The sequence below is a fragment of the Mastigoproctus giganteus genome, chromosome 3, assembly GCF_048544385.1.
Source record: "Mastigoproctus giganteus isolate SK-2022 chromosome 3, ASM4854438v1, whole genome shotgun sequence".
In the NCBI taxonomy this organism is placed as follows: Eukaryota; Metazoa; Arthropoda; class Arachnida; order Uropygi; family Thelyphonidae; genus Mastigoproctus; species Mastigoproctus giganteus.
This window is the reverse complement of record NC_143577.1, coordinates 25548304-25573980: the sequence shown is the minus strand read 5'-3', so window position 1 is coordinate 25573980 and position 25677 is coordinate 25548304. Positions and strand designations below refer to the sequence as shown.

General features: G+C 35.0%; 1 protein-coding gene across 1 annotated transcript in view; it reads right to left on the bottom strand.

Moving 5' to 3' along the window:
* Positions 1–25677, bottom strand: part of LOC150087816 (deoxynucleotidyltransferase terminal-interacting protein 2) — a 76450-nt gene that overhangs the window by 45217 nt on the left and 5556 nt on the right. Inside the window, exons 2-3 of the mRNA XM_090369926.1 lie at positions 21817–22018; positions 1487–1625 (exon numbers count right to left, since the gene is read on the bottom strand). Coding sequence (XP_090226052.1) covers positions 1487–1625; positions 21817–22018 — 341 coding nt within the window. The remainder of the gene's footprint in view (positions 1–1486; positions 1626–21816; positions 22019–25677) is intronic.

Sequence of the window (25677 nt, the reverse complement as noted above, 5' to 3'; positions counted from 1 at the left end):
ACAAATGGAAGAATCCCTTCAGAATTCAGTGTGCTCAACCCATTCAAGGCCTTATACACTTCAATCAGATCACTTCACAGGTGCCTAGTCTCCAGCCACTGCAATTTGCAGAACTTAAGCCTCTCTTAATCACTTCATTCCCCTCACAAATTTTGTTGCCCTTCTCTGTACACGCTCAAGCAAATCTACATCCTTCCTAAAATGAGGCCTCCAGATCTGTACACAGTACTCAAGGTGTGGCCTGACCACTGCCTTATACAGAGGGACAACCACCTCCTTTTCCTTGCTAGCAAAATTCCTATATATCATTGACAAAACCCCATGAACTGCTCTTGCAGCCTGTCTGCACTGCTCCGAAAACTTCATATCTGACTGTACAATTACTCCCAGGTCTTTTTCATTTTCTGCCACCTTAAGTGTAGTACCACACAGTTGGTACGTTCCTCTGGGGTTACTTCTACCCATATGCAGTACTTTGCATGTGTCAATGTTAAACTTCAGTTGCCACTTCTCAGCCCATCTTCCCAAATTTTCTAGATCCTGTTGCAGTAGCACACTGCCATTACTGTCATTAACAACAATGCCAACACTGCTTCTAGATCTTTTGCTTGTTGCTTTTATGTGCTAGAAACTTCTGTCAGTTACTTTATTCCCCATGTCCCCTTTGTCTTAAACATTTACATTAATCCAGTTCTATTTTTAGTAGGTGTGGCAACTGCATTTGCCACACCTACTATTTCAGCTATGCTATTTCTGGTAGTAGCATATTGATGCTAGCAATTAAGCAAGCTGAGTGGTTTAGTTTGCTATGTAGAAGTCTTACAAATGGCTTATACTAAAGGAAAAACATAAGTAAAAAAACTTTCTGAATATAGAAGAAAAAAAAAATTATTATTCTCTCAACTTTTTGAATAATCAATCAAGCATTACAAATAAACACTGAATAGTTTTAAAGAAAAAGGATTTGTCAACAACTTACTATAAAGAATAGAAACATCTGAAATGTTTTCAAATGTAATAAATAATTTTTCCAGAATCAAATAAGTATTAGAATTTACATAAGAGCTGATTACCACACGGTTATTAGTCACTGATATGCAAATCTGTAAGCTAAAAAGATCATCAAAAATTTGATACAGCATTAATTTGATACAACTTGATACAAAAATTTGATACAACATTAATTTGGCACATTCACTTAAAATAATGAAAAATATTTTGAATTCAAATATATATTTTGTACTCTATGTAAATTTAATACTATTAATTATAATTAATGGTACTATATTAATTAATACTTTATTATTTTTCTCCATGCTATCCTATTTCTTGTTAGATCTTTAGCCCTAGCCAGCATAAACCCATTTTCCTATATGCCTTTTCCACACCATAATTAATACATTATGAAAATATAAAGCACATTACCTCATTATTAATGCTATATTAATAACTAATTAATATATTATTAAAATATCACATATATTACCTCATTATTATTTGATATTCTATTAATAAGACGCTTAACTTGATTTTGAACAATATTTGGATCCTTTTCAGGAAAGACATTTATATATGTACTAGCTGTTAAATCAATACCAGGCTTGAGAGAGGAAGACGGCTGAAAACTGCAAATAAATAAATAAAATTATCATTTGATGTATTCTAAATACATCAGGTATGTTATCATTTGATGTATTCTAAATACATCAAATGATAACATACCTACTGATATAAATTTCAAAATATATTGTGCAATATTATCATTTAATGGCTATAACTTTATTATTTAGAGCCACTAAATAATAAATTTCATACCAACAGAACAAATATATTAGTTTATTCCTAATGAACTCAGCATTGCAGTTTTTCAATTTAAGTGAGGAATACAAACTCATATTTTCAGTCAATCTTCATAGCCGAGTGGTCAAGAGCGGGAGTGCATACCACACGCTCCTTGAGTAGACCGGGGTTCAAGCCCCTAACTGCTGAATATGGTCGATCTGCCAACCCGCACTGGACCAGCTTGGCAGATTATGGTCCATTTCCCTCAGCATGAATTGTTGAGGAGGCTTCCATCCTGCAGTGGGTTGATAATGGCTGCACTTTACCTTTTACCTTCAACAAATATACAGGAGATTTTACTTAATGTGCAGCAGCTGTTAACTCACTAATTTTTATTTTAGATTTCATGCTAAAACTTAGGGATTATGATAAAATCAGATATGAATTTTACCATACAGTATGAACGTGCTGCAACAGAAAAGCATATAGTGTCCTATGATTTACAGGATGTTTGCAAGTGGGGAGGATGTCAGTATCCCTCTATATAAGACAATGATAACGCTGCATTTGGAATATTATATGCAGGTCTGAAGACAATACCTAAAAGGAGACAGTGATTCTAGAGAGAGGATTCAAGGAAGGGTGACCAGGGCTGTTAAGGAGTGCTAATCATTATCTACGTGAAGAATGACTTAAAAGGGCAAGGGCTCGACAGCCAGACATCAGAGGGAAGACCTAACTGAAGCATTCCTGGGATTACACAGATGGATACAAACACAAACATTGAAATCAAGTAAGTATGCTTCCACAAGGGGTGTGCAGCTCATCAATACCTGTGGGTATTATTTGTTACCAAAAAAAAACAATTACAATGACACTGTGAAACTCCTCTGGCACCTAAAAAAGTTTTTTTAATATCATAAAGGATATCAATAAAATGAATGAGGGAAATATATTCTTAATTGCAGCAGGAGAGACAAGAATGAAGACGAAAAATGTAAATATTTTTTATCAGAAATGAAGTGATTTACACATAAATGAAGACACTATTTTGCTTGCAATCCTGGCTATTGACACCTGATGAGAGGCTGGTTTTGTAAGTTGTGTGGCAACATCCTTATTTTATCAATTTGGTAATTATTACTTCTACATAAGTACTTCTAATTATGCATATTTTATTTGTTATCTTCTATCTCCCCTCTATCACTCTTTATCTCCCTCAATTTCTCTCCTTTTATTTTGCTTTATGTTTATATATACATATATATAAATATTTACATTATATATATATATATATATATATATACACGTATACTGTGTGTGTATATATATATATATATATATATATATATATACACAGTATATATCAACAAAATCCTCCAACTGCATCAATCATATGCTATACGAACAGCATCGCAAAATGTCACGCCCAAAAGTTCACTGATCCTATCCTTCCACCTAGTTGCAGATCTTCCTTTAACAGCAGTTTTTGATGTTGGTTTTGTTATGGTCTCTGTGGCATCAGATAATGTGGTGGTATGCCATTGCTTACCACATGGCCGATTTTGAAAGGGGCCAGCTTTAATCATAGGAAGAGTCATCATGCATCCCACGAGATGCTCTTGAAGAGGAAAGGTGACTACAGCAAAGTCCCACTTAGTAGCCCCATTATTCTTTTTTTTAATCTTCAGTGAGGTGGCGCATTATCACTCTTCCTCTCTCAATCTCCAGCTAATAAGGTCCAATATATTAATGAATTTTGAATTTTCTTAAACACATTTTCATGGTTTGTACAGGCTTAGTCCCAATGAATAAATTTTAAATTATAGCCAGATAAAATGTTAAGTATTTACACTATGCTGTAACATATGCAAACAATCAGCTGACTGTTAGAACTAAGAACGTTCCTACTGTCAAATAAACGCATGTCTATAAGTAGTTGAATACTACTTGATATGGTGCAAAAACACTCAACCCTAACTACAATACAACTCGTTAACAAGGTGATCACTAAGAAAAATCAAATAACTCTTCTTAAAATCACATTTTAACATAAAATCCAGGAGCACACAGTAACCACATTAAGCATAGACAGTGGCCAGTAGTGCCACTACCATATATATATATATATATATATATAATAACCACACAGTCTAAAAGCAAATAAAACTTGCTTTTAGACCGTTTGTGGACATTATGAACAAACACAATTCCAAGCTTCGTAGCATTAAGGCAACAGTGTCTTCATGCTCACAGCAAAACAAATTTTGCATTCATGAGTTACACTGCATTGCAATACTTTCAAATAAATGATATCTCCAAAAGGTTAATCTTTCATTTATTAACCCTGAAATGTCAACAAGGCTTGTAAAGTCTCACTCAAAAATAATGAGCTGTTGTTAAGTGTTAGTTGAAGATAAAAATCCATAATTTTCTATACCTTCCTAAACACAAACAAATTTTTATTTGATATATTTTTTTTTAACTATTTTAATTTTTCCAGAGAACCTCTCATGCAATAACTCTGGGAAAACCATAAAGATACACTGAAAGTAGTGCAATACAATTCGTTGCAATGGCAAAGCTTTTTCTAAGCATAAAAATCGCTGCATTAACAATATAAAGATTGGATTTTTGTGTGTTTCTTTGTAATTCAAGCTTTACTTGCTCTTAGAATACATGTAGTTACTTTAAAGCTATCAACATCAAAAACACTGTTTTACAATACAGCATTAACATGAAACCAAGTTCAACATTTACTAAATCTTGGGGAAAACATTGGCCCAAAGGTGAAAACATTAATGAAAGTCTTGAACTATGTTTACTGTCTAAGTTATATTGTACAACTGTATATATAGGCACCCTCCTAGCTGAAGGTTGGTGAGGGGTGACAAATAAGCAATAAATTGAGTAAATAATAATAATAACTACATGAAGAACAAAGTTTATTAACAGATTTCAGGTAAACTGAAGGTTCTGAAGACTTACAACAAAAAATATATATACAATAGATTCATGGTGATGGTTCGTTGGAAAATGAAGTTATGGAAAACAGAGGGATTTAAATACAATATGAAAAGAGTTGATCAAGTATTTCATTACTTAACACCAAAGGTCAGAAAGAATTCTTTTTATCTTCAACACTACCTTTCAAATAAAAATGATCATGAGATGATATATTTCTGATTTTGCAGATAAGCAAAATATAAAAGTCAAAGCCTAAATATATTCTGGAAGTCTAAATAAGAATGTAACATAAATAGACGTTTAACAATATACATGCACCATAGTATTAAAGAAGTAATCTTTTCTCTTCAGTTCATATCCAAATAATGCTGACTGAACTATGATATGTGGATATAATGCCCACAGGGTTGTCATATGCTTTTTCTGGTAGTAGGACTATGATTAGCTTGTATGCTCATTACATAATATCTCATTCAAATCTTCTCCTTGCCTTCTGCCATCCATGGATGAGCTTTGTTTTCAACAGTATCAACATTGTGGAAGAATAAACATTTACATATCGGCACCGGAAAATAACATAACCGAAAAAAAAAAAAAAAAAAAATTAGAAATTGCGAGGTTACAAACATTGATGAAGCATTGCTCCAATAGTTCACTACACGAAGAAGTGCTGTATTTTCAACAGACGGTTCAATCTTGCAGGCTCAAGTGAAAAAATCTGCTAAACAATTTGGACACGATGATTTTGTAGGTAACAATGGTTGGCTGGATTAATTTAAAAACCGACATAACATCGTTTATGCAAAAATTAGTGTAGATTCTTGATCTGCAGATCCAATAATGGAAAATAAATGGATTGACTGTGGGCAGAAATCGGGAAAGATTTCAATGACAAAGACATCTACAACGTCGATGAAACAGGACTTTTTTATAATTTGACACCTGAAATTTTATTATCTTATTTTTTATTACGTTAATATATTAATACATTTAAATTCAAAGGGGAAAAATGTGTTGGTTGAAAAAAATCCAAGACTTCCTAGATGGTGTTCATATGCGCAAATAAGACAGGAACTGATTAAAAAAAAAAGTTTGTTATCGGAAAATCGTTAAAACCTCGGTGTTTCAAAAATGTAAGGAAACTTCCTATGGATTACACTGTGAATGAGAAAGCTTGGATAACTTCAGATATTTTTTGGCAATACATAAATGATTAGAATAAGGAGCTATTAAAAAAAAAGAAAAATATTTTATTTTTAGTTGATAATTGTCCTGCACATCCCCAGATTCAAAATTTGTCCAACATTAAACTAGTGTTTCGTCTCCCAATGCAACATCAATTTTACAACCAATGGACATGAGTGTAATCAGAGTTTGAAAGGATTTTATAAAAGATTAATAATTCTACATCTAATCAGTCAAAGAGAATAGAAACTTAACGAGCCTATATCAATATTGGATGCTATAAATAATTTATTGAATGATGCATGTAACAACATTACTTCGACAACCATATTGAATTGCTTCAAGAAATCAAAATTAAATTCAAATGAAATTTCAATCATAGATGAAGATGATGAAAACAAAGATAACAACTTATCATTATCCAAATGGTTGCTATGTAACAATGTTGTAGGCTTTAATACAGATAACATCGATGAATTTGTACGAGTCGATGACAACTTGTTAACTTCCTATATAGCAAAATTCCTATATAACACTGACAAAACTCAATCGCCTGCTCTGGCAGTCTGTCTGCACTGCTCAGAGAACTTTATATCCGACTGCACAATTACCCCATGTTTTTTTCATTCTCCGCCTCCCTGGGAGTAGTACCACACAGTTGGTATGATTCTCTTCGGTTACAGCTACCCATATGCAGTACTTTGCATTTGTCAATATTAAACTTCAGTTGCCACTTCTCAGCCCATCTGCCTAAATTCTCTAGATCCTGCTGCAGTAGCATACTGTCTTTACTATCATTAACAACCTTTGTATCATTGCAAACTTGGACATTAAGCCTGATATACCTTCATCAATATCACTGATGAATATACAAAACAACAATGGGCCCAGCACTGAACCCTGGGGATCTCCACTAATAACATTAGTCCATCTTTATGGAAGCAATCTCTCCTGTTAACAAGCAAAGACCACACTGAAAAAAAATTCTACCCCTTAAGCCTTGCACAATCTCTCAAGGGCCGAGTTGATTGACAAGGCTCTGATCATATACTCCCTCCTGACCTGTACTTGTTTATTAAATCTGCAGATCTCTTACTCTTAAGGTCATTAGTGCCAATGTATACAACAATATCACCTTTAAAAGATTATATCTGCTCTACGTCATCAACTTTTCCCCCTGGTAGACATACTCTGGTCCTGTTCCACCTATCCTTTTTGCATAATATATTCTCTGTCTATCTGACAATAGATTCATCAACAATAACTAGTCTCTATGGGACCAGCGCATTCTGCCTTGGAGATTGCCTATGTGTTTCCTGCTGCACAGGAGTGAGCACTGGCATTGAGTTTAATTTCTTCAAGGGCATTTACCCTACATCTCAAACTCTCATAGATGCCCATCTGAACATTTGGCACCTAATTTCCTGACACTCTAGGCACCTAGCACACACACAAAGACATCCTCCTTGACTAGATCATGTCCTGTTCCAGAAATGTCCACAAACATTTCACATTTCGCACAATTTTTGAGACTGTGATGCGTTGGAGAATCGCCACCTTCATTTCGTCCTTAAGCCCACCACTCTTGCTAATCAGTGATCGTTTCTTTGCAGCTCTAGTCTGGGTCATGATTTCTGTTTAAAAACAATTTAATTAACAATGAAATTTAACAAGATTACTAAATTTTATTAATTAGTTGATAATACTATACTAAGCTAACAGATTGCTAATACAGTGCTACGTATTACACTATTTGATTTTACGTTATACCTTATGCTATCAGTTCGAGATATATACATTACGCTATTTCATATGGACTACAACAATGCTGACGATAACACCAGTACGAGCAGTGAGTCGTAACTTACAAAAATCACTAATTAAATTTAAAAAATAAGAACACTACTAAGCCCCATTTAATATCTTTGTAGAACACAATGTAGTATGTTAATTAACAAAGAATGCGGTAAAAATATCAACAAAACTACTTATCCCATTTCAGCAGCCGAAATCCATGTCATCTTCCACGATCACAGCGCCCTCGAATATGGCTACACTGGTACCCAAGAATGCGAGAATTACAGCAGAACTAGAGGTAAGTCATGCATTCCAGTGAGTCCAAATTTATGCTTTTTAGCACCAATGGAAGAGTGTATATTTGGAAGAAACTACATGAGGCACTGAAACCACCATCACGTACAGCAGGCCCTCATTATAACGCGGTTCGCTTTACACTGATTCGCTATAATGCTGTTCTTACATTATAACCCATATCTGACTATAATGCTGTCACAAATCACTATAACGCTCTTTTACAGATTGCATTTTTGGCATGTTTAACGAAATCGTTTCATTTGATGGAGTTGATAGCGTGAAAATGAATAGCAAAACAGCATTAAAATGTTTCCCATGCCGACTTGAGAAATTTTCTCATGCGCTAATTTAATTGCAGTACAGTGACTTGTTACGTAGTTCTGAGATCAACATTTCAAAAAATGATCAATTATATTGCTTGTAATATTTGCATTATACGCATTTATCTAAAACCTAGTCATCACTCAGTACAGTATTAGACATTGTGCGTAATGGACAGTTTAATCGAACATTGTATCATAATTAATGCAACCAATGCAGTTACGTTTTCGAAGAGTTAATAATGGCGGATAAGAATGAAAAAGCAACAATGTCTGGACGCAGTACAAAGACTATAAATGTAAGAAAAAGACTGAATTTGAAAATTAAATTAGGCGTTTTGAAGCGAATCGATTCCGGTCAACGACAAGCGGATGTGTGCCATAATTTAGGATTGGCAAGTTTAACTGTAAGAACAATTATAAAAAATAAAGAATTAATTTTAGCAGCGGGAAAAACCACTGCAAGCAACTTGGGATGGGCCGGCTATTAGAATTGAAATGGAGAGACTTTAACTAATTTTATTGAAGATAATATCCAATGCAGAATTCAGTTAAGTTAAATATTATAAAAAAAAAAAAAAAAAAGTGAGATTAGCCTATATGATGATCTGAAAAATATTATTCATCAAAAAAAAAAAAAAAAAAGTGGAACCATTTAAAACTAGTAATGGCTGTTAAAATCCAGATTTTAAAATTTAAAATCCAGGGAGAATCTGCAAGTACAGATCAAGGAGCAGAAACTTTCAAAAAAAGAACTTGTTAAAATTATTAAAGACGGATATTATGTGTTATACTTCTCAACAAGGTTTTAACATAGATGAAGCAGAACTTTTTTGGAAACGAATGCCTAAAAGAAGTTTCATTGAAAGAAGAAAAAAACGTGCCAGATTTCAAAGCGACGAAGGATCGGTTGACTTTATTGTTGGGTGGTAATGCTGCGGAGGAATTAAAATTAAAACTCTTTTTAGTTTGCCATGAAGAGGGCCAAAGTACAACCCAAAATCGACACATTTTTTATGATTAAATTCATCAATTAAATTAAATCAATTTAGATCAATTAAATTCATGATTTTAATTGAAAATTTAAGTTTAATTTTGATACTTAAGTAGTTACCACATAATTATATACGTATGTAATGCAAAATATTTTATATGTACAAATATTTGAATATTAAATATTTTGACCGACGTTTGTGCATCTTTTCACTACCATTTATTATTGGTTAGGAAATATCCAACGGCACCAACCGCAACTCACAAATACATATGTTACCTTATGGGAATGCGGCGCTCGCTTAGCATGGATTCACTTAGTGCTCTGTTTTTCCGGAACGAATTATCAGCGTTAAGCAGGGGTCACCGGTACTGCTATAACAGGCTGCTGGAGAAGCATAATGGCATGGAGCATGTTTTCTAACATTTCATCATTGCATGTAGGGATACTGGCGCATAATGGCCTCTAGCTGCCGTTGCGCCGTAAAACCTACAACAACAACAACATGTAGGGATACCTTCCACTGAGTATGAAAGGATGGCTTGAGGAATATGAAGAAGACTACAAGTATCTGCCTTGGCCAGCCTAATCCTAGTGAACTGGAAAGGTATATTTTTCAGCGCAATATTCTTTCCATATAACTATAGGAACTGAGAACAGAACTTTAACTTTGACAAATGTAAAGTACTACATATGGGAAGCATTAATCCCAGAGTAACGTATCAACTCTGTGGTACCGCACTGACAGTGGTAGAGAATGAAAAGGACCTGGGGGTAATTGTGCAGGCAGATATGAAGTTTTTTAAGCAGTGCAGACGGTCTGCAAGAGTAACTCATGGTGTCTTGTCAATGATATACAGGAATTTTTCTAGCAGGGATATGGAGGTGATTATCCCCTTGTATAAGGCAATGGTCAGGCCACACCTTGAGTACTGTATACAGGTCTGGAGACCTCATTTTAAGAAGGATGTAGAGCTATTGGAACGAGTACAGAGAAGGGCAACAAGATTAGTGAATGGAACGAAGGGTTGCTCTTATGAAGAAAGGCTTATGTTTTGCAAATTACAGTGTCTGGAGACTAGGCACCTGCGAGGCAATCTTATTGAGGTGTATAAAGCCTTGAATGGTTTGAGCATACTCAATGCTGATGGAATTCTTCCTCTTGCTCAGAATAATCACCTGAGAGGGCATAAATTCAAATTGAGGAAAGACAGTTGTAGGGTAGATGTGCGGAAGTTTGCCTTTAGCCAACAGGTGGTTGATTGCTGGAACAAACTTCCATCCGTCGTTGTAGAAGTTGATAGCTTAAATAGATTCAAGGCAGAACTTGACAAACATTTGGAGTGAGGAGATGGGTGAAATAAGGGGTTTTTTTTTTTGGTTGATGCTAGATAAGCTTGCTTTCTTGCATCATGTGCCCTTGCTATTGCTAACAGTTTTGTTAAATGAATTGTCCAATACTCTCCAAGTCACTTTTAGACACTTTACTTACTTCGTGCCATGTTGCGTCAGAGCAGTGATTTGGGTCAAGGGTGGTCCAACACATTACTGGATTAAAGTGGCCAAGGAGTGTATGAGGTAGCAATACATAACAAAATATTACTATAACAGACAACAAAATCATTAGCATTAGCATTAGTAGAGGCATTTGATGCAAGAAAGCAAGCTTATGCAGCATCAGCCTAAAAAAAAAAAAAACCACTTCCACTTCACCCCTCTGTTCGTTCAAAATACCTGTCCAGCTGAGACTTAAACTTATTTAGGCTATCAACTTCCACGACAAGGGATGGAAGTCTGTTCCACCAACCAACCACCCGCTGGCTAAAGGCAAATTTCCGCACGTCTATCCTACATCTGTCTTTCCTCAATTTGAATTTATGCTCTCTCAGGTGATTATTCTGAGCAAGAGGAAGAATCCCATCAGCATTGAGCATGCTCAAACCATTCAAGGCTTTATACACCTCTATCAGATCATCTCGCTGGTGCCTAGTCTCCAGACACTGTAATTTGCAAAACCAAACCTTTCTTCGTAAGAGCACCCCTTTGTTCCATTCACTAATCTTGTTGCCCTTCTCTGTACTCATTCCAGCAGCTCTACATCCTTCTTGAAATGAGGCCTCCAGATCTGTATACAGTACTTTAGGTGTGGCCTGACCATTGCCTTATACAAGGGAATAATCATCTCCTTATCCCTGCTAGAAAAATTCCTATATATCATTGACAATACACCATGAGCTACTCTTGCAGCCCGTCTGCACTGCTCAGAGAACTTCATATCTGCCTGCACAACCACCCCCAGGTCCCTTACATTCTCTACCACTGTCAGTGTAGTACCACAGAGTTGATACGTTGCTCTGGGGTTGCTGTTTCCCATATGTAGTACTTTACATTTGTCAATGTTAAACTTCATTTGCCACCTCTCAGCCCATCTGCTTAACCTTTCCAAATCCTGTTGCAGCAGCATAGTGTCAGTAGTGTCCTTGACAACCCTGCAAACTTGGACATTAAGCTTGATATACCATTATCAATATCATTTATAAATACAGAAAACAATAATGGGCCCAACACTGAGCCCTGAGGGACTCCACTAATAATATTAGTCCACGATGAGCAGTGTCCATTGATTACCACTCTCTGTCTTCTCCCCCTCAACCACCCCTTTATCCATAGCAGCAATTTGCCTCCAATGCCACACTGCTCCAATTTGTGTAGCAGTCTTCCATGTGCAAGAGTATCAAAAGCCTTTCTAAGATCCAAGTATATAATATCAAAGTTATTCCCTGCATCCAGTTCTTTTGTGACTGCATCATAGTATCCAATCAATTGGTCAGGCAAGACTTCCTCTTAACAAAACCATGCTGTGTCCGAGCTTTAACTGAAGTCTTGTCTAGATGATCCTGCAGTGCTTCTTTAACCAGTGCCTCCGTTAATTTTCCTGGAACAGAAGTTAAACTCACAGGTCTATAATTACTTGTGTCAGCCATTGATCCTCCTTTGTGAATTGGGGATGAACCCACGGACTGGAGATGTGCACATTTGCACATCTCCAGTCTGTGGGTACCTCCCCTGAGTCCAAGGAAGCTCTCATAATTATGGCTAAGGGTTTGCTTACTTCCTTTGCTGCCTCCTTTAATATAACTGGATAGATCCCATCCATCCCATGTGCCTTTCTTGTGTTTATCTTCAACAGTTTCTCCTCCACTTTACTCTCAGTTATTACCAGATTCCCGAGTTTATTGCCAGAGTTGAATACATCTCTGGCATTCCCCTCGCTGAATAACTCCTCATGTGTGAATGTCAATCCAAAATTTTCATTTAGTTTGTTAGCTACCTGAGCAGGATGATCAACAGTTGACCCATCGATATCAAGTGGACCAATCTGATTCATCCCCTTCTTTCTAGTTTACATAAGTAAAGAACTCTTTGCTGTTTTTCTTTGCATCCCTTGCCAAAGATTTCTTGTAATCTTCCTTCGCCTGCCTAACCTCCTTTGTAACTTGGTTACAGATCAACTTGTATGTCTCATAGGTTCAGTGGTGAGCTATAGTGGGCTCACATGGGCTCGCGAGAGCCCATTGTTATTTTTTTTTTAAATTTGCGAGCCCATTGTTGAGACAATCATTTATTTTACAAATGAAATCCTAAATGCGCAATTATTGAGTATCTAGAGCCAAAACTATGGTTGGGCGAGCATTTCCAGCATTTTAATGGCGCAATCGATCGGTTATGTATTTTAAAATTGCTTCATTTTTGATATAATTACAGTCGAACCTCTGTTTAACAACTTTTTTATAGCGAATTTTTTTTTATTCCCCTTGGTAATTACGTTTAAATAGTTTCTGGTAAAATAAGAAAATTTCCATGTAACGAACGGATTAGAAGAGACTATTGTGTATGAATTGTTCTCACCTCTGGCCTTTAAGCAATTTAGGTAATTAGAAAGTGAGAATTAAGGGTGAAAGAGATTACCATTTCACAATTTTAGAGGCGTCCGTAAAATCTCTGCAGTCACATACCGAGAAGTCGCGCTAGTCAATATACTTTCCATAGCCAGTCACAGGATTATGAAGATTCTCGACACAAATTATAGCCTCTGGTCAACCTGTGTTGTGGTTCCCCTTTACTCTGGCAAATGAGCGTATGTTTTTTGGAGAAGTGAGTGATCCTTGCCTTCCACTAAATTTCTTCTGTCTATGATTACATGGTCACAGTAGCTGAATATCTGTGTGATTCCGATATTTTTTCACTGTATTCAAAGAACTAGTGAGAGTAGCAACGTAGAGGTGGTAGGATTGAGGCAACTAAGATATTATATAAACTTTACGAAGATGAAATGTACGAAAGATTTTGAAACTTTGTCGAGCATTTTTTAGAACATTTAAAAAAAAGTTCTAAAATATAATGGCATACAGGCAATAATTAAAAAAAAGAAACTATCACCAATCTCCAAAAAACTAGTGCGAATTAAGGATGATTGCTAAAGAACTTGATGTGGAATGAGCAGCTTGTAGCTTGCGGACGGCAATTGTGGGTTGGAGGAATTATCCCGCTTTGTGCAAACATTTTGAATCAGAAGTTAAATAATCCAGGATTATTATATGGACTTTTAAATTTTGAATTTCTTAACCATTTAGCACTAATGATCGACATCCTGCAGGGGCTCTCTTACCTTTCAGAAGCTTAACAGAATCACTATGGTAAAAGCAGATAAGTTAATTATTCGAACTATCAATGCTATTGCTAATTTGAAAAATTCTGAAGGAAATTATGAAGCTAAAGTTGAGAGCACGTTGAAGTTGAACGAATTTGAAGGAATCAAAATCGAAAGTAAAAAAAAAATTACCTTGTGACACGTTATTAAATGCACTGTTTTATCCTTAAAGGATAAGTTATTAATGCAACAGGATGATTTTAAATTAAATAAAGAAAATAATGATACCATTGCAAGAAATTTTAAACATATGCTACCCGAAATTGTGGAATGTGAAAGAACCTTCGACTCGGTTACAAGACAGTAAAAACTGAATAAGAAATTTAAAAAATTTTCTAATAAAATATGAAATAAAAATTAATGATTTTAAAGATTTTGTTGAAGACAGTTTATCTTTAAAATCGAGCGAAATTTCCTTTTCAATTAAAAAAGCCAGAAATATCGTTAAAAACATTGCGATTAGCAGTGCTGAAGCTGAGTGTGCTTTCGGCGTAATGAATCATATTGAGTGAATGAATGAATAAATAATGTTGACAATTAAACACGTTGCAGATTATGATGACCATACATCTAAATGGAAAACCATTGCTTCAATTTGATCCGGATCGTTACATCAAATCATTCCTCTGTAATCATCACTCAGCTATTGAGCAAAGCAGATCGACAACAGATATTAATAAAGAAGTAAATTGTATATGGCAATTTTTAGAATAAATGTTTCTTGAATATTTTTGTGTAATAATTTTTTATGTAATATTTGTGAAAAAATATTGTGAAATGTTTTGTAATAGTTTTTATATTATTTGTGATATGGGAAATATTTCGTCTTATTTTTTATTCGCGATATTAAAATTCTATCATAAAAAAATGTATCCATTATATTTTCAGAGTTGTTAAAAAAACGACGAATAAAAATGTTGCGCATGTGCTGAGCAGGTGCGGTAGATGGTTTAGGTGAAACATCCTTCACGTTTCTTTTAGGTATTTTTCTTTTAGGTATATATTGATTACGAAATAAAAGAGCTTTTGTAATGTAAATATTTTATTGAACATTCGGAAATTTTCATAATTTCTGGAAGACAAGATACAATGAATTTATAATAACTAAAGTAAGAGATGTATATTTGCGATTGCAACATATCTAAATATCTCTGGAAAACAGCATCGATTGAAGTACTGATTTGTAGTTGAAGCGACATACGCAGCTGTTAGGGGAACCTAACAATGGAATGTAACGAAAATGGGAGACGAAAAAAGAAATTGTTGACAAATATTTGTATTGTTACTGTCATATGACAAATACATGTATTGTTGCAGTCATATGATAAACAGTTGTATTCCCGCAGTCATATGACAAATACTTTTATTGTTGCAATCATACTTACTGCAGTAGTAACTTCAGGAAGTATGATTGTGACGTCATACTATTCAAAAATTCTAAAAAGAACTCCAGACACTATCGTATTGAGGTATGATTGCAAAGGGAGGCATGACGACGAGGTTTTTACGCTATTTTTTTTTAGTAGACCTTATACACATACACTTATTGGCATGGTTAATGGGGTAACAGGCCCATCTGTCCACCCTCTCCCGAACTGCTCCTGACTCGAGATATCATACTGGTCAGTCACAAAAAATGTGTCACACGCACTAATTACACTACTAGTAGTGGGAGCATGGGAAACGCCTCTGGTGGAAACCGCGGATGACGTCACTTCCGTGACCGATCAAAAAGCGAGCCCATTGTTAAAATATTTACAGCTCACCAATGCATAGGTTTCTGTGTCACGTGTTAATTTGTATGTATCCCATGCATTTTTCTTCTCTGCCATAGGTCTCATTAGTTCATCTGACATCCATTTAGGCCTAAACCTTGAACAATATTTCTTAGTTGGTATGTAAAGCCTAGTAGCTTCCAAGATAAGTTCTTTGAATGCTTCCCATTTTGAATTTGCTGTTGGTAACATCATCAGTTGGTTCCACTGTATAGAATTTAAATACTGTCTCAATCCATCGTAGTCGCCTTTACGAAAGCAATAACCCTACCCTTTACCCCTAATGGTAGTTACCTCTTTGAGTAAATCCCACTTCAGCACACTGTGATCACTGCCACCTAGTGGTTCTTTTATCTGCAGATTCTTAATGCATGAAGAATCACTACTGATAATCAGATCAAGAGTATTACTCCCTCTAGTTGCCTCCCGAACATGCTGATGTAGAAAACAATCATCCAATAAATCCACAAAAGCCTTGCTAGTGTGTGAGTGACCAGCCCCCAAATTCCAGTTAATATCTGGGAAATTAAAATCCCCCATTATAACTCTCTCTGATGTACTGGCCCACTCTATTTTCCTGTACAGTTTCTTATTATACTCATCAGAGTCATTAGGCCTATAGCACACTCCTACTCTCAATTTTGATCTCCCAATGCTTATGTCACACCAAACTGACTCGACACTGCACTGTCCAGCGATGTCGACTGGCTTCACTTCCTTGGATTTTATGTGTTTCTTAACTAATAGCATAACCCTCCTCCCTTCCTATCCTTTCTGTAAACGATTCCAGTACCAAATTCCAGTTCTGCATTCCTTATATCTGTGTGACACCACGTCTCTGATATCCCAACAACATCTGTCTTTGATGTTTTAAGCAATACCTCAAATTCATCAAATTTATTTACTAAACTCCTAGCATTGGTACACACAAGTATACATGCACCTGTTTCTATTCTTAGCTACCCTAACACAACCCATGTGTTTACTTGTACCGCAATGACTCCCAGCAGTCTCTGAAATATCCTGCATCTTGTTTTTCAGGCTTCTGCTCATTCCAATAGAAGCAGTGCAAGAATCACTTTCACCTCTGCCAGTGGCTACTGTTAATCTATTAGTCTTTGTATCCCCCCAAGCTAGCAGTTTTCCGACCCACCTAACACTGCCTCGATAGAATCAGCAAATATTCTTGCACCCTTTCTATTTAAGTGTATCCCATCCCTGTAGAAGCAGTCTCTCCTGTTAACAAGTACAGTCCAGGCTGAAAAAAATTCTACCCCTTGAGCCTTGCACAATCTTTCCAGGGCCGAATTGATCGACAAGGCTCTCATCATATACTCCCTCCTATCGTGTCTGGGCAGAATTGCAGACACTTCCAAATTCAACCCTAATTCACGGCTTTTTTTCAACAGTGACCTGTACTTGTTAAGTAATTTTGCCGGTCTCCTAATCTTGATATCATTAGTGCCAACGTGTACAACTATATCACCTTTTGTGCCCTTAAAAGATGATATCCGCTCTACAACATCATCTATTTAGTATATGAATAAACAAGCATTTGCAACATCAAGTATAAGCTTGAAATGCTGTTTTGAGCTTTGCATACAACCATAGCATAGTTCAACTGGTTCAGGTTCAATATAATGTTCTTTAATGCTGTTTGCTCTTAATGCATTGGGAGTTATCCATCAGCAGGCATTTGGGAGTTTGAGAAGTTTTGAATGTGTTCATATAATACAACTGTTTGCCACTCTTCAAAAGATTGTCCACCCAACTATAACTCCAATACTTTTCAAGAAACATGTTTTCTTTAATATCTCTATTAAAAATTCAACATTTAACAATAATAACAAGTAATCAGGTGAACTTCAGGACAAAGTTGAAATGCTGCAAGGCCTAACTATATAGAAATAATTCCAAATTAATCTATTAATTTTTTTATTAATTTATCCCGACGACCAAAAATCCAAACAGTATCTACTATATTTGAAAGTTGTCTTATTGTTAGCTGATATTTTTTAGCACAAAAACTGCTAACAGTTTCAATCAACCACTATTATACCTATGGTCCCTATATGTTGACTAGAGTCTCATGTCCAATGAGAGCTATGCTGCACTACATGCTACATATTTAAAACTGAAATTATCATTTTAATGGATGATTACAGGATGATTTACAAGTTGTGCAGGCTGAAAAACTTGAAATAACTCATGAGGAAACCCTACTCCTTCCTGAGATTGGCTAATTACAACCTTGACTGAAGAGACCTTTTGAAATTCCTCCAACCAATGAGAGAAACTGAAGCAAGAACTCTCCAAATGAGTGGCAGACATCAATGTATCATGCCACTAAGTTGGCATGGAGGACAGCATTCAATGCTACAAGCAGAAACAACAGAGTATAAAAAAACTATATTCAATCATTCCTTATTTACAAATACATTTTTGAAAACAATATTTTACAAGATCTTTCTCTAAAGTGTCTGACAAAAGGGAAACAAAACTTGGAACAAATCTCTGTTAGACAGCAGTACTATAAACTTATAAATTTAGAAGTCTATCGGATGCACACAATAACTTTGAAAAGCTTAAGCTGATGGATAACTAACCTAAAGTATTTTTTTATAATATTATTAAAGTATATTTAATGTGGGTCTGGCCCAAAATCCCAATGGCCGGAATCCCGACGACCAAAAATCCAAACAGTATCTACTATATTGTAAAAATATATTAATATAATTCTATATACAGTAGGCTCTCAATTTTCCAGGATAGATGGTAAAAAACAAATCCCGAATAATCGATTTCCGGTTAATCCAAAAGTACAAAAGTCCTCGACATACGTAAGGATACGTTCCAGGACTTCTTACTTCGTCGAGTTTTACGTAACTCGGGAATGACTAATAACATATTGCTACTATATTGTTATTGGTAAATCTGAATTCCGCGCGATACTTGTTAAAGTTTGGCCATTTTCATACATCCTTATTATAATGATTTCTTAGAGATTTAACAGATGCACCGTTTTCAAACTTTTGAATAATTTCAAGTTTCTGTTTAACTGAAAACACAACTCTTTTGCATTTACCCATCATTTTTGATTTCTAAACAAAAAAATAAATAAATAAAATTTACTATAAAAAAAAATCCGACATCCCTGACATAAATAACGGAACAAAATTTGTCCTTTTGCGCTGCAATGGAACACAACAATCGACACGATGCACTAAAACAAACTAAACATTTCTTCTTTCTCTCTCTTTTTTTTTCTTTTTTTTTGAGTGGTGGGTGTGAAGACAGCGGGGATTGCAAGGTAACACTAATCTCCCAATGACGACTTATAATACCGCTTGTTGCTTATTTACGACTTGCAAAATATCTGTTCATACCTTTCTATTTATTACTTGAATTTTATGATTTCTGGTTGATTTTTTTTAAAATTTGGAGTCTTGAAGTGCCCTGGTTAATCCGCTTCCCGGTTAATCCGATCCCAGTTAATCGAGAGTCTGCTGTATTTATTATTTTTTTTAGTATGTAAAAAATTTACCTTAGATTAATTTTGTATAGAAAGAAAATAAAAAATAAAAATTTTAACGACAAATACCTCTTTCAATTTTAAGATCATGGTTTCTGTTACAACAACACAGTTTTAAAATATGAACAGTAAATAAAAACAACTTAATTAACTTTACTTTATTATATTGCATTTAATTGGTTTTTTTCAAGTTGAATTTTGGTATTTGTATAAAACATGTTTGAGCAATAATTACAGGTATAGCACTGAAATGCTAAAGATAAAAAACTTGAAATAAGAAAATTTGAAAAATTTAGAGTAATGCATTTTAGTAGCTGCATAACATTTGTCATAAATATCGTTAGCATAAGTAAAATTATAATTATACAGGTATTTGTTGTTAGCTGTACTTTTACGAAATTCTTTGGCAAGTACATTAGGCATGACCATGGACGCCAGCAGGATATTTTGAAAGGGGTAACAGGAAAAATATCCCCGAAAAAATATCCCATTTTCTTCTTATTATTATAATACTTAAATGTTTGATTATAATTTTTACGATTTTTTGAAAATTTTAATCTGTGATTTTGATATCATTAAACTGTGATTATTGTCAGTAATGTGGTTTTTGTGAACTGATATATATATATATATATATATATATATATATATATATATTTGAATAACGTTTAAATATAGTTGGAAACAGAATCCTTCATAATAAAAATAAAAAGGGGTACAGTATTATATATGTGTGTGTGTGTGTGTGTATATATATATATATATATGTACATAATAAAATTTTAATGTTTATAGTGGCCATTTTGATTACAGGATTTCGGCTGTCAGGATTTTGGCCATCAGGAATCTGGCTGTGGGGATTTTGGGCAGCACCGATTTAATGTGTATAAGGATAACGCGAAATCTCTATTCTCTATTAGTGCTCAAAAATCAAAAGCCTTATGTGATAATTTTTTCCATATAACCAATGTCATTAAGAAAATGATATTTTAGCACTATCTAGCCTATTACTGTTCTTGTATTTTCCTCCTCTGGCCCATCCTAGAACATAAACAGTAAATTTATTTCTGAAGACTGTAATAGCTGAGTAGTACAGTACAACATATTTGAGCTGACCATAGTTCTAGCTCACATGACTGCTAAATACAGTGCTGTTCTCCTATTTTCCCTATCTTGTAAACATCTCTGACCCTATGTGGACATCATGGAGTATAGACAGAAAATATTTATTACAGGCAGTGTTCATATAATTAACCAGGAGAAAAATTCAATGAGAAATATTCATAAATGCCAGCACTACTGATTATTTTTTGTAATCTAGTATATCACCATCCTCTACTTACATTACAAATTTAAAACTACTAATGGATTTAAACATATCTGTTACATTTTGGTATTGTATATGAGGAGACTATCTTAAAATAAGCCTGATGCACTATTCAGGGAAACCAATTATATTAAGATTATTATATATTTAATACCACTCTTATACCAAGTGAACTTAATAATATAGTTTATTAAGCTATTTGCCTAAACTATTATACATTAAGGTGACATTTAAGGTATCTTACTGATACCCATCATCAGACCATGCTGCTGACAGACTCCTCCTACCAATGCTCCCAGAAACCTGATGTGCATACTGGGAGCATCAGCAAGAGGAGTCTGTCAGAAGCATGGTCTAATTATGGGTATCAGTAAGATATCTGAAACCTCACCTTAACATATAGTCAATTTAGGTGAATAGCTTAATAAACCATATTATTGATTTCACGTAGTATAACAGTGGCATTAAATATAGTAATAATCTTAATGGAAAACAATCACATAACATCCTTCCCTAACTATATTAAACCAATTATAGTTATTTACATTATTTCATAAATAACTGTAATTGGTAAATTTAGAAAATTTCTCCTGTCAGTATAAACCAATTGGTTTATAACACTGCAGGTTGCTGTATCCATTAACATGAATGTCTATCCAAAGTTAACACACACAGCAACCAGATACAAATGGTATATTCTGGACAGCTCTGCCATGATTGCCTTGTATGCTATCTACACAGCACATCCCATACTTCAACGACAAATATGCATCAATATAGCAGGTTGAACAGCAACATAGAAAAGTTGCTGCCTTAGCTAACACAAAGTTCCCACCTAAAACCTTATTTGGGTACTTTTGAAATGAGATAACATATCAAATTGCACTGTACTATGTAAGGCACTGGATACCTTCTTCACTTTATAAAAATTGGTGGAGAAGATACCTACCAGGTTAAGGCTCTGACTGCCATCCAGGGTTACACAACCAATTATTAAAACATGGAAGGTCAAGGTCTTTTCACCATGACTAATGTGATAAAGTACATTAGGCAAACCAATAAACTTTATAAATACTTCAATTAATAAAAAAATTAACTAGAAATCATCGAAAAACTAATAATGATGAACCTCATCATCTTCTTCTTCTTCTTCTTCTTGAAGTCAAGTCTGGCATTGCTTTTAGGTTCTTTAGGTTCTCTAAACTTGTTTTGAAAGAATTCATTATCTGCAAGAATTCCATCCACCTCCTTCATTGGTTCTCTACATTCTACAAAAAAGTCTTCGGTAGAGGAGACATTGTCATTGTCTTTGAAACCAGAGTTGAAATTCGCTAAAAATACACAAAGAAGAATTTAAATTAGAGCAGAAAAATGTTCATTTGCAATGTTTGCAAATTTTTTTAATATTTAAACTATTTATAAAAGGGCAGATTGAATTTTAAATGCTTTTGCAGTTATCTTCAAGATATAATTTTATTACAGTAAACCCTCGATTTAACGGACTAATAGGGGAGAAGGGGTGTCTGTTAATGCCGAAAGTCCGTTAAATCGAATGTAACCTGGGAGGGCATTTTTTTATTGTTCTTAATGTAAAAAAAAAAAAAAAAAGCTTTAATACAATATACAGTACTTTACAATATAAAATTATGTTGCAATTTGGCCTTTGATTTATGGATATCAGAAACAGTTTGTTTTTTTATGCCATAAATTTCACAAACACGTGCTACTGAGACATCTTGTTCTAATTTCTCAATTAGCTTTAATTTCTGTGCCACATTTTAAGTTCACACACTTTCTTTTAACTCCACTATCATGTGATGTCATTTTAAATTGTAAGGATTGCAAAATTATTTAATAAATAAAGTCACAATTCAGAAATCACAGACGCACTCTGTATACAACCTGACTGCACAATAGTTTGAGGAAGACTGAGACCGAAACAAATCGAGTCGGAAGACCTGCAGTTCAGTGTCCAGAGTGATGTTCAGCTCGCAAGTCACAGCCTGCTCTTATCTGTAATCTGACAGAAAAAAATTTATCTATAATCTGGGAAAACAGCTTTATTTGAACACGTTTTCAGAAAGAATAAAAAACAATTTCCTGAATTTGATTATAAAAATAAAAGTAGGTAATTATCAAAACAATAATGGAAATAGGTAATTATTATTAACTTTTAATTGATAATAACATTGAAGTTTTGTATAACCTAAAAAAAAAATAATATGGTCGAGATTAATATACACATTACAGTATTATTATTTGTCTGGTCCGTTAAATCCGAAATCCATTATATCGGGGTCTATTAAATCGAGAGTTTACTGTACTTTCATTAACTTGAGTTAAATTTTTGTCAATTTTAGAGAGCAATGATATGCATTTAATAGCATAATAATAATAATTTTCCCCTTTAACTATTCTGTAAGGAAAATTAAAAGACCAACATTTAATAATCACTAAACATACTTATTTTATTCTATTAAAACAGCATGTACAGTGACTTTTCAAACCTATACTGGATTTTTAGCAATATGCACCTTAAATTTGTCTAGTGACTGTAAGTTATAACTCACTACTCGTACCGATGTTTTGGCGGGAATATCGAGGCGTAACCAGTAGCGCAGAAAAATAGTAGAGTTTTAATTATAATAAATAAATATTTTGAAGATTGTAATCACTTTTTGGACTTATATCTTTTGTATTTGCTAAGGATATAGCTAATTTAATATTGTGATCATTACAGTATAGTGTAGCTTGATAGCATATATTTCGAACTTGATAGCTAAGGTATAAGGTAAAACTATATAGCGGAATACGTATTACTGCATTAGCTTAGTACAGTATTGTATAGTCGAGTGTAGTATAAAACATTAATCAATTAAATTTATTAACCTTATTAATTTTCACTGCTACCCATAATTAATTTCATCATATTTAAGAGGAAATTGTGCCCCAGACTAGAGCAGCAAAGCAACGCGCACAAAGTAGCGGGAGGGCTGTGGCCCAGGGTAGAACCAAAGAGGACAATTCTCCAACGCATCATAGCCTAAAAATTGCAACTTGTGAAATGTTTGCAGACCTATCTGGAACAGGACATGATAGCTGAGGTGGATGTCTGTGTGTGCTAAGTGCACAAAGTATCAAGAAATTAGGTGCCAACTCAGCATTCTGATGGGCGTCTATGAGAGTTTGAGGAGTACGGTAATTGCCCTCAAAGGAATTGAAATGGGGAGCCCATCAAACTCTCAGCTGCCCAACTCAATGCAGAAGCTCTCTTGTGTATCGTAGCAGCAACTTTCAGAGCAGAATGCGCTAGTACCACAGAAGCAAGTTATTGTCATTGACTCTATTGTCAGGGAGATGGGAAATATATTTTGCAAAAACAATAGGTGGAATAGGACCATGGTATGTCAACCAGGGGCAAAAGATGATGACGTTGTAGAGCAGATATCATCTTTTAAGGGCACAAAGGGTGATATTTTTGTACACATTGGCACCAATGACATTAAGAGTAGGAGATCTCCGGACTTACTTAACAAGTACAGGTCGATGTCGCAAAAAAGTCACAAGTTAGGGTTAAATTTGAAAGTGTCTACAATTCTGCCGAGACATGATAGGAGTATATGATGAGAGCCTTGTCAATCAATTTGGGCCTGGAGAGATTTGTGCAAGGCTCATAGGATAAAATATTTTCCACTGTGGTCTGTGCTTGTTAACAGGGGAGACTGTTTCTACAGGGATGGGATACACTTAAATACAAAGATTGCAAGAATATTTGTGAATGCTATTGAGGCAGTGTTAGGTGGATTGGAAAACTGTTAGCTTGAGGGAATTTAGAGACTAACAGATTAATGGTAGCCATGGGCAGAGTTGAATGTGATTCTTGAACTACTTCTATTGGAATGAACGGCAGCCTGTGAAGCGAGGTACTAAGGATTTCAAGTGCTGATGAGAGTCATCATGGAACTCCCATGGGTTGTGTTAGATTAACTAAAAGTAAGAACAGGTGCATGTATACTTGAATGTACACCAATGCTAGGAGTATAGTAAATAAATTTGATGAATTTGAGGTGCTGATGAAGACATCAAAGGCTGATGTTGGGATATCAGAGACATGGTTTCACACACAGAAGGAATGCAGAATTGGAATTTGGGGAATACAATGTGTACAGAAAGAACAGTTACTGTTACTGTTGTTTGGTTTTTAGGAGCATTAACAACTAAGGCCATATTGCTCCAGGATATGCAGTGGTCATTCCCTGACCTTTCCACATCCTCCGTATTTGGTGGTGACGGGCTCGAACCCCAGTCTAATCAAGAAGCGTGTGCTACGCACTGCTGCTCCTTCCCACCTGGGTACGGAGGCGCCAGAGAGAACAGACTGGATAGAAGAGGAGGAGGGGTGATGATGCTAGTAAAGAAAAACAAATTCTAAGTGCATCCTATTGACATGGGTGGACAGCAGTGTTGAGTCAGTTTGATTTCACAAAAGCATTGAGAAAACCAGGTTGAGAGTAGGGGTGTGTTATAGGCCTAATGACTCTGATGAGTACAATGAACAACTGTACAGAGAAATAGAGTGGGCCAGTAAATCAGATTGTCTTATAATGAGGAATTTTAACTTCCCAGATATAGACTGGAACTTGTGGGTTGGTCACTTGCACACTAGGACGTTTTGTGGATTTACTGGATATTTGTTTTCTAGAGCAGCATGTCCGAGAGACAAACAGAGGGAGTAATACTCTTGATCTGATTATCAGCAGTGATTCTTCATGCATTAATAATCTACAGATAAAGGAACCACTAGGTGGAAGTGATCACAACATACTGATGTGGGATTTACTTAAAGATGTAACTACCAGCAGGGGTAACGGGAAGGGTTTTTGCTTTCATAAAGTTTTGCTTTCTTAATCTCAGCAAGTGGAAGTATCCCATCAGCATTGAGCAGGCTCAAACCATTCCAGGCCTTGTACAGATAACAGGTGCCTAGTCT